Source organism: Eurytemora carolleeae, unplaced genomic scaffold (assembly GCF_000591075.1).
Source record: "Eurytemora carolleeae unplaced genomic scaffold, Eaff_2.0 scaffold497, whole genome shotgun sequence".
NCBI classification, from domain to species: domain Eukaryota; kingdom Metazoa; phylum Arthropoda; class Copepoda; order Calanoida; family Temoridae; genus Eurytemora; species Eurytemora carolleeae.
This window is the reverse complement of record NW_019396482.1, coordinates 205,463-216,804: the sequence shown is the minus strand read 5'-3', so window position 1 is coordinate 216,804 and position 11,342 is coordinate 205,463. Positions and strand designations below refer to the sequence as shown.

General features: G+C 28.0%; 1 protein-coding gene across 1 annotated transcript in view; it reads left to right on the top strand.

The window, feature by feature from the left end:
• Positions 1–8,432: 8,432 nt before the first annotated feature.
• The window catches only part of LOC111704101 (nuclear transcription factor Y subunit alpha), a gene marked incomplete in the record, with an annotated part of 4,194 nt that continues 1,284 nt past the window's right edge, over positions 8,433–11,342 (top strand). The window contains 8 exon segments of the mRNA XM_023476235.1: positions 8,433–8,507; positions 8,724–8,825; positions 8,955–9,029; positions 9,405–9,458; positions 9,833–9,944; positions 10,266–10,320; positions 10,709–10,833; positions 11,036–11,122. Coding sequence (XP_023332003.1) covers positions 8,478–8,507; positions 8,724–8,825; positions 8,955–9,029; positions 9,405–9,458; positions 9,833–9,944; positions 10,266–10,320; positions 10,709–10,833; positions 11,036–11,122 — 640 coding nt within the window.

Here is an 11,342-nt window from a genome sequence, read left to right as displayed (position 1 = left end):
TTATTGTTATTTATTTACATTTTTTAATATATTGTTCTGTTATTAATATCATTTATTTACATTTATTAATATATAGTTCTGTTATTAATATAATTTATTTACATTTATTAATATATTGTACTGTTATTAATATCATTTATTTATATTTATTGATATATTGGTCTATTATTAATATAATTTGTTTACATTTATTAATATATTTATCTGTTATTAATATTATTTATTTACATTTATTAATATATAGTTCTGTTATTAATATTATTTATTTACATTTATTAATAAATTGTTCTGATATTAATATCATTTATTTACATTTATTAATATATAGTTCTGTTATTAATATCATTTATTTCCATTTATTAATATTTAGTTCTGTTATTAATATAATTTATTTACATTTTTTAAAATCATTTATTTACATTTAACAATATCATTTATTTACATTTATTTATTTATAGTTCTGCTATTAATATCATTTATTTGCATTTATTAAAATATGGCTCTGCTATTAATATCATTTAGTTACATTTATTAATACATTGTTCTGTTATAAATATCATTTATTTACATTTATTAATATTTTGTTCTGTTATTAATATCATTTATTACATTTATTAATATATAGCTCTGATATTAATATAATTTATTTACATTTATTAATATATTGATTTGTTATATTAATATCATTTATCTACATGTATAGTTCTGTTATTAAAATCATTTATTTACTCCATTTATCAATACGGTTCATTCCTTTACTCTATCTTTTTCATTATGTTTCCAAATTTTATTATTTTTTTTATCATTATTGTTATTTATTTTGCTTGTTTCAATTTGATCATTTTTATCGTTCTGTTAAACGCATTGCTCTCAAAATTATCCAAAAAATGGTCTTGATAGCAACATTTGTGGTGCATCCTAACAATTTCTGCTATACAGAGTTAGATCATTGCATGCAGTAAGTTTTCTGTACCAAAAGTTTTTCAAAAACCTCTTATTTTCTCATCCCTGACCCTATATCTTTACAACCTGATGTCGATAGTTTAATCTATGAATTCTGTTTAAAAGATTAAAGGTTTGTTGACAAAACTTTGAAAAAAAATTTGAAAGCACCACATTTATAATTATGTGTTATTGATTATCGTTCTTTTACTCTGTAATCTTAAAACATTATTTACATTAAACCTTTCATGTTGAAAACTTGCATTCAATGATTGAAATATGAAGTAAGGTGAAGTTTATATTTAAAATGAAAATGTTTAAAATATTCTCCCAGATTCAATAAAGTGCCTTTCAAAGATTTTAAATGAATTTTACACATTTTACAGAATTTTCCGCAGAAAATAATAAAAGACTTTTGAAGGAAAAAATTATGAAAAGTAATCAAAATTTATAGAAAAATAAAAAAATCTCTGAATTGATGACATTTGGAATATTGATCTTTGAAATATAACTCCAAAGGAACTGAATACTAAACACAAATTACAATTTTCTTATCTCAATATTTTCAACCTGTATCCTATACCATTGATATTTCAGAATTTTTGGTTTTCGAGTGTTTAGAGGATTTAAAAAAAAATTGTGCTTTGATTTTACTACTCTAACTCACTTATGCTTTTCTGCTGCCATGTACATGTACATTTAGCATCATAAAGCACTTGTTGTTAGCTTTAAGAAGTATAAGTTGGCAAAACTCTCATCGTTTTTGCTTTAGAGCGTGAGACAATCTCGTTGTTTATATATATGTTAGCTTTAAGGTGACCAAACGGCTAGACCAAATTAACTGACATTTTTCAGGCCAAAAAATTATGTTTTTTGTTTAATTGAATATCATTTTTCTTCAAACTTCAATTGGGATTTTTTTAGATTTAAAATAATTTTTCTTCAAAATTCTAAATTTCAAATGGGATTTTTCTAATTAAAGTTTTTTCTTTATACATTCAACGGGCAAAGCCAGGCCTTTAGCTGGTATCTTGTAAAAATCAAATTAAGACTGGGTTAATCAATTTTTAATTAAATTCCTTACAGCAAATTTTACTAATTTCTTCTAAACATTAAGAGAAATTACTTGATTAAAAATATTTCTTTCAGTAATTGCTTTCTGAATTATTTTTATAATTTTTTTAAATTTTTTAAATTCTAATTTCAGTTTAAAGTTACAGATATCCATCCTAACTAAGAGGGACTGGTCCGTGATTATCCTTTTTATCATATATCAATTCATCAATAAAAGTATTAAAAAATTGTATTATTATTTTTATTTTCTATAAAAATAAAACAAACGTTTGGAGAAGTAATAAAAGCTTATCAACTGCCTCAAAGACTGGTTTATATTACACCCAAAAGCAGTTGTAAACTTTTTTGTAAACAAACTTATGAATGCTTTCTTCCAGGAGGCCATTAGAACTAACAAGTTTAAACTATACCACTTTTCAAGGAAAATCCTAGTGCAAGGGCCAAGTTTATAACTCTCTGCAAATATGAGTTATTATTCCATTTTTCTTTTATTTCTTTGTATTTTTTATAAATGGGTTTGCTAAATCATCATTTCACAGAATCATTTAACAATATTTCTCTCAAAATGATGATTTAATTAAAATTGAAAAAAATGTTAGATTAGTGATTAAAAATTCATAATTCATATTCTTGGAACAATTCAATTTGTTTTTACAGTATGGAAAGAAACTAATATGAAAAGAACTTCTATAAAAAAATGTGTACTGCAGTTTCCGTAAACAAGTAAACAAAAGAAAGTACTGCAGTTTCCGTAAACAAATAACTAAACTAAGTACTTCAGTTTCCGTAAACAAGTAAAATAAACTAAGTACTGCAGTTTCGGGGAAGAATGTAAACAAAACTAAGTACTGCAGTTTCCAGGAACAATGTAAACAAAACTAAGTACTGCAGTTTCGGGGAAGAATGTAAACAAAACTAAGTACTGCAGTTTCGTGGAAGAATGTAAACAAAACTAAGTACTGCATTTTCGGGGAACAATGTAAACAAAACTAAGTACTGCAGTTTCTGGGAAAACTGCAAAACAAAACATAGTACTGCAGTTTCGTGGAAGAATGTAAACAAAACTAAGTACTACAGTTTCGGGGAACAATGTAAAAAAAACTAAGTACTGCAGTTTCCAGGAACAATGTAAACAGAACTAAGTACTGCAGTTTCGGGGAAGAATGTAAACAAAACTAAGTACTGCAGTTTCGGGGAACAATGTAAACAAAATTAAGTACTGCAGTTTCGGGGAACAATGTAAACAAAACTAAGTACTGCAGTTTCGGGGAAGAATGTAAACAAAACTAAGTACTGTAGTTTCTGGGAACAATGTAAACAAAACTAAGTACTGCAGTTTACGGGAACACTGTAAACAAAACAAAGTACTGCAGTTTTCTAGGAACAATGTAAACAAAACTAAGCACTGCAGTTCCGGGGAACAATGTAAACAAAACAAAGTACTGCAGTTTCCAGGAACAATGTAAACAAAACTAAGTACTGCAGTTTCGGGGAACAATGTAAACAAAACTAAGTACTGCAGTTTCCAGGAACAATGTAAACAAAACAAAGTACTGCAGTACTGCAATACCATTTGGAGGTTTCTTTTATATTTTCCTTGTTCAGTGTTGTTAATTGTTTTGGATCGTTTAAAAAATTTCAAGATTTCAAAACTGTATTATATTAAAGTTTGTATATATTTATTATATCTTTAACCTAAAAAAATGGAAAAACACTCTAAAATGAGATCACTTTTGCATCGTTTTTGGATAGTTCATGGAATTGTTTTTGCAAATATCTTTTAAACATTTTAGTGTTTTATGATCATTCGCAAAAGGTTTCTAAATATTTTTAAGATAATTTTTCAGTCCAATTAAGAATTAAATTGTTTATCATGTATATTTAAATTTTTTTACTACAAAATTGCAACTTTTTTTAGAAGATTCTGAAATATGAATAAATATAACTTTTTCTGCCCAAACAAACATATAATACATATTGGAACTCGATTCTTTATAAAAAAAAATAATAAAAAATGCCAAAACTGTGGTAAATAAATCAAAACCATCTTGGTGATTAAAGTTCTCCAGATTTTTTTTTGATTTTTTTACATAAAAATTGTTCAAAGAATTTTGTCTTCCTATGATCGTCGTAAAATTTAAGTTAAATTTGATTTCGTTATAAATAAAATTTTTAAAAACAAAAAATAAAAATATAAATTATGTTTCTGAAACAAGTAAAAGCTTTAAACATTCTAAAATTCTTCCAGGTTCCATCTTTTTTTGATTTTTTACATAAAAATTGTTCAAAGAATTTTGTCTTCCTATGATCGTCGTAAAACGTAAGTTCAATATAATTTCGTTATAAATAAAATGTTTAAAACCAAAAATAAAAATATAAATTATGTTTCTGAAACAAGTAAAACCTTTAAACATTCTAAAATTCTTCCAGGTTCCATCTCTATATAGGATTAGGAAGGATTTCATAAGTGTTTTGACGATTTACAAAATATCAAGATTTTATCCTGAGAGCAAACTTTCTTTGCATCAACAATTTGTATGAATAAAAAACTTCATGGCTATAACTTTGGAAATATATGTAATCATTAATATACTTTGGGAATATATGAAATCATCAATATATACTTTGGGAATATATGTAATCATAAACATACTTTGGGAATATATGAAATCATAAACATAATTTGGGAATATAAAGAATCATTAATATATTTTGGGAAATATGAAGTTTTGAATATACTTCGGGAATATATGGAATCATGAATATACTTTGGGAATATATGTAATCATTAATATACTTTGGGAATATATGAAATCATCAATATATATTTTGGGAATATATGTAATCATAAATATACTTTGGGAATATATGAAAGCATAGATATACTTTGGGAATATATGGTATTTTGAATATACTTTGGGAATATATGAAATCATAAATATTCTTTGGGAATATATGAAATCATAAATATATTTTGGGAATATATGGAATCATTAATATACTTTGGGAATATATGAAATCATAAATATACTTTGGGAATATATGGATCATTAATATACTTTGGGAATTTATGAAATCATTAATATACTTTAGAAATATGTGAAATCATAAACATACTTTGGGAATATATGAAATCATAAACATAATTTGGGAATATAAAGAATCATTGATATACTTTGGGAGATATGAAGTCTTGAATATACTTCAGGAATATATGGAATCATGAATATACTTTGGGAATATATGTAATCATTAATATACTTTGGAAATATATGTAATCATTAATATACTTTGGGAATATATGTAACCATTAATATACTTTGGGAATATATGAAATCATAAATCTACTTTGGGAATATATGGAAACAATAATTTACTTTTGGAATAGATGTAATCATAAACATACTTTGGGAATGTATGAAATCATTAATATACTTTGGGAATATATGAAATCATTAATATACTTTGGAATATATGGAATCATAAATATACTTTGGGAATATATGAAATCATAAACATACTTTGTGAATATATGGATCATTAATATACTTTGGGAATATATGAAATCATTAATATACTTTAGGAATATATGAAATCATAAACATACTTTGGAAATATATGAAATCATAAACATACTTTGGGAATATATGAAATCATGAATATGTCAAAGATGTCAATGCCCCATTTACAACCTTAAAAGCTTTGTCTGATCAGGTATGAATTAGATTTCCAATTTTTGGTTTCTTTAAACGGTTTACTTTCTTTTGTGGTTTCTTTGAAAAAGCAACGAACGCTTTCCTGCCTTTTAGAAGCAACTGAGAAAATATCATGATTAAACAATTTTCGAGTCAGAAAAAACGACTTTATCTTCCACAATTCTATCAGATCAAGGTTTAAAGGATACCGTTGTAAATCGAACATTGCTATTTTTGCATGAAGGGTCATTTGAAATTACGTTTCACTTTAAGGACAGTCCCTTTAAAGAGGACACTGAAATAAATATGAAACATTTCGCTTAAGATGATTGCTCTTATTGCAATCTTACAATGTAAATCTTTATTATTTCAATCTTTAACTATTTGCGCTTGCAGAATTCATAGTTTGAAATACAACCAGAAAACTCTGAAAGAGAAAGTTGACTTTTAGATTCAAGTTATAACTTTAAATAATCTTATCCACATTAAGTATAATAAATGTGCAGTGTAAACAGACCCATTTCACTTGATAACTTAAAAAACTTAACTTAAAAAATCAACACGTCAGGTTGCAAAGATATAGAGATTTAAAAAAATAGATTTGGTGGCGATTAGAAAGCTCCTTTTTACTTTTATCTCGGATTTTCTTAATTTATTGGGGTCAAAACTTTTTTTGTACAAAAGTGTATCATGCGTGTCTTCTGGGCTCTTCTAAACGTGGTCTGCATTCTATATATCTTAAAAATTGACAGAGATATTAAACATTTGAACAATTTTGTTGTTATCGTATAAAAAAAAATCTGGACAGATTTCTTCCGTCAATTTTAAAGGTCCACATTTTAGACCACACTTTGGAATTCCCAAGACCAGTTTTTAGATGTTAATTGCTTTAACTAGGATACTATACTACTAAAATTGTTTTCACGTTATAATACCGCACGGAACAAAGACGATATTGAAGTCGTCACTTAATTCCCATGTTTATTTGGACACCCTGTAGTTGTACGATATCCCACATGTTTTGTAGAAATTAATCCTTTGGTTTAAATTTTGATAAAACTTTAATTAGATTTTCAATTTACAGAAAATACTTCTTTTAACTTTTATTTTGCATAAATCCTATACAGTACAGCATCCCTGAGAAGGGTAAGTCCCAATTTTATTGTATATAACCAAATGTTTAATTTTTTGTTTTTCTTTATCATAAAAAGGTCTTAAAACACAGTTTTTTATACCAATTGACAACACGATAAAAAACAACTAAAAATGCAAAGTTTAACCCTTAAAAAAGCGAAAATTTTCGCATTATGAGTTTTTCTTTTATAACGATTTTTTTAATACAGCTTTTTTAATTATGTAAACTATTCCATTTTATACACACTTCCATATTACAAATGTTAATAAATTATTTATGTAATTTTCTTAAGTGGACTCATCAGATAATCCCTCTTAATATACTGTGGTGTAAGGGATGAAAATTATCTATACTTTCATAGAATCGATACATATTGTTTTATAAATTATGATATCGAATATATATTTACACTGAAGCCAGTATTGACAAAAGCTTTTTTAATGAAACTTTTTTAGTTAAGGGCAAAAGTGAGATTTTAAAGTATTTTTTATACAATGTTAATATACTTAATGGAATAAATGTGTAATTTCAAGTGACCCTCCATTTGTAGAGTGGCATGTCCTATTCCATTTGAAACCTTCATTTCTCTATCGTTTCTGAAATGCACAAGTCACGTTTGATTAGAAACCATTCACCACAAATAAAAATAATCAGCTTTCCAAATGGGAAACATGGATATTTAATGCAATACTTGATCATAAAAAGCTTTGAAGGGTATTTTTGTGAATCAGAATCCCCTGTCGAACCACGCTTAAAATGTATTGTTATCCCTAGTTTAGGTTGATAATCAATCGTCCGTCAAATTTTGGAAAAATGTTGTCGTCTTAGTTTTGATTAACTGATACTGTTCACAGTTTACAGTTTAGACTCGAGGGAACGCGGCATTCTGGTCAATAAACCTTTTCGAGTCTAGCCTAGTTAACACTAAATTTATCTTTGTTCTCAGCCCAACATCAACATTAAAGTTAAAATTTCGACGAATTTAAGTTACAATCGAGTTTTTTTTGACAAACGCAATATTATATTATCATTTGTGATTTATTTGCGTAAATGTCTGATCGGAATTGCGTACGAATTTGCGTAAAACGCATTTACGTTGATCAGCCAATCCTCGGCGGTCTGGCGGGCCTGAGATCCAGCATTGGACAATGGCGTCTCTCGACTCACTAATCAGAGACCGCTAGATTATACTTCCAGCCAATAAATGAGTAGGCCTGACATGGTAGCCGGACAATTTGTAAACATCCATCGTATTTGAATTTTTTCGGAAATTATTTAATTAATTTGAAATAATTTCTTTCATCGAATATATATATTTACAGGGTGTCCCATATCATATATAAGATCGTCAATGGGTCTAAATTACAATTTCCAGGACTTATTAGAAAGTTTTAGAAGAATGAATCATTTTGTAAAATTGAATAAGGCTAATTTAAGAATTTTCTTGCAGGAAATGCTAGGTTTTTCAAATATTTATATTTATTTTGGCGAATTATCTAATATGATATGGGACGCTCTCTATTTGACTCAATGATCAATTTTCAATGGTGAAGAAACATCTTTAATTAAGTCAGAACGTATTGAATCTAATTGTACAATTACCATTATTTCAGATTCAGAAAATTTGTAAAATGATCACCACTACTCAAGGGGGTCAGCAGGTGACATATTGTAAATCTGTCAAATCATGAATTTAACATGAATTTGGTGATCTCATAGAAACGATTTTCGGACCCCACCCCCCGTATCCTTTCAATTTTGTACATGCATCTCGTATTTAACTTGTCTTTAGGAAAGATACAACATACCTTGATTCAATTCATGATTGTTATAATTTATCTCTTCATGATTAAAATTTTAATGATACGTAAATCTAGGTGATCCAGACCGCCAACGGACAGCAGATTATTGTTCAAAACGTTGGTGGACCTAGTCAAGGGGTTCAGCTAGGGACTGGTGAAGGAATTCAGCAGTTACAGGTATGAGATAACTCGTGAAATTTTGATTTTTATTTGATTTAAGGTTTGAATGCAAAGAATCTGAAAAATTTTAATTTTAGATGGTTTGATTGATCGATTGAATGATTAGATAATTATATTTCTAACCAGGTACTTCCTGTAAATGGTCAGCAACAGCTGATGCTGCAGCAACAACCTGGCAGCTCGCAACCTCAGATTATACAGGTTAGTCAATGTTAGAACAGGAACCCTGGGACAATTTTACCATTTAAAAAAAAAATTATTCAACAAACTTGATGTTTCTTGTCAACAATTTGTTTCATTTTTAACGGATTTTACAATTTTAACGTTTTGAATGTATTGTTTTAATACGTGAAGATTTGCTTGTTTGCACTTAAGAATTAATCTTTAATTAACGTTTGGCGCTGAATCACAGGACAGAGTTAAGATCTAACTTTTATTTATTCCACCTACCCTGCCACATTAATCTGTCTTGTAATTAAAACTTTTAAATTAAATCCTCTTTCTTGAGTTTTTGAAAAATATGTTTTCTTCCTTAATAGTGGGATTATTGTTGCCAAACTATTGTTTTATTTGCAGACTGCAGATGGACAAACTTTAATTTATCAACCAGTATCAGTGGACAACCAACAGGTAAAAATGGGAAATTATTGTGAATCTCAAGAACTACAATTTTTCTTTTCTATAAATATTATTTTAATAACTCTTGGAGTAGAAGCAGTTAGTGAAGTGTTTTTGTTATTAGTTGTTAAGTTTTTTATCAAGAATTTTAGCTTCACAACAAATTTTATTATGATCCAGATTTTGTTTCAACAATGGTCTCTTTTTTTTCTCCACAGATTTACTGCTTGACCTCTTGATGTATCATTATTATTATTGAGGCCCGGGAAAGTTTGAACGATAATGAAGTGATTGATACCTCTCTTGAAACATTTTTCTTCTAAATTAGTTCTGAATTTAAAAAAAAATTCTGGATTTTTCTGATTTTCTGATGTTCCTGATTGCAGGTCGGAGGGAGCCAGTTGATCCAGCTGCCTGGAGGATCTGCGGGACAAAACGGGAATAATATTATTATGATGGTTCCAGGGGCCGGAACTGGACCTAGGATACCATTACCAGGTCATTCATTAATTTTTGCATGTTTTCTCTCATTCATCCTTGCCTCCTTTCATTCATTTTTATCCTTCCATTCATTTATCCGTTCCTTCTTATCTATTTATTTAATTCATCCGTTTCTCCTTTCTTTCATTCTGTCATTCATGAAACCCATTTAAAGTTTATCAGTTCTTTCACCTTATTATCCTTATTTTGTTATTCATTCTTTCATTATTCCGTTCCAATGTATACTTAGACTTAAAACTCAGATATTTAATGTTTGTTGATAAAAAATTGAGGACACAATTAATTGAAATAAAAGATAATTTAATGTTAACTATCCAGGTCCTGAGGTATTAGAGGAAGAACCACTTTATGTAAACGCAAAACAGTATCACAGGTATTTAGGGGTAGTTTAATTTAATGACAAGGGTTTATTTTCGGAGATGTATTTTCAATAATTGACACTAACATTTTTGAGGTTTTTCGCTGAAATATGATCATTTGTAGATTTTTAAGGGTGGCTTGTAAATACAATTTTAAATCTAGAACTTTGGTAAGCCAAAGCTAATCAAGAGGCGGAGATAATACTATTATACCTAAATACTGATACGGCGGCAAGCTAGAGCTAAACAAGAGGCAGCGATAAAAATATTATATTTAGAAAATTAAAACGGCGGTAAGGTAGAGCTAATCAAGAGGCGGAGATAGTAATATTATATCTAGAATACTTAACCGGCAGCAAGCTAGAGCTAATCAAGAGGGGGAGATAATAATATTATGTTTAGAATATTGAAACGGCGGCAAGCTAGAGCTAAGCTAGAGGCGGAGGGGCGGATACCTAAAGAACGGAAGAAGTATCTCCATGAATCTAGACATCTACATGCTCTTAAACGAGTTCGAGGAGAGGGAGGTCAGTAACAGAATTAAGATAAATTTTTGTTTAATTTTCAAAGGAGATTAACTTATATCATAAATAGATACTATAGATAGTTTGAATAAATTGATTGAACAAGGTTATAGGATGATTGATTGATTTAATGAATGGTTGATTGATTGATTGATATTTTGATTATTTGATTAAATGAATAGATTGATTGATTTATGATTTCTAGGCAAATTTAATTCTCCTCAGCAGAAAATGATGAAACTTCACCACCAGCAGATTCATCAACAAACAGATCTTAAACTAGATTTCCAAAGTAAGTAGAGAATCATCAAAACATGCATTATCATACGCATCGGAATATACTGCTAAATATGCATCAGAATATACTGCTAAATATGTATCAGAATATATTGCTAAATATGCATCAGAATATACTGCTGAATATGCATCAGAATATACTGCTAAATATGCATCAGAATATACTGCTAAATATGCATCAGAATATACTGCTAAATATGCATCAGAATATACTG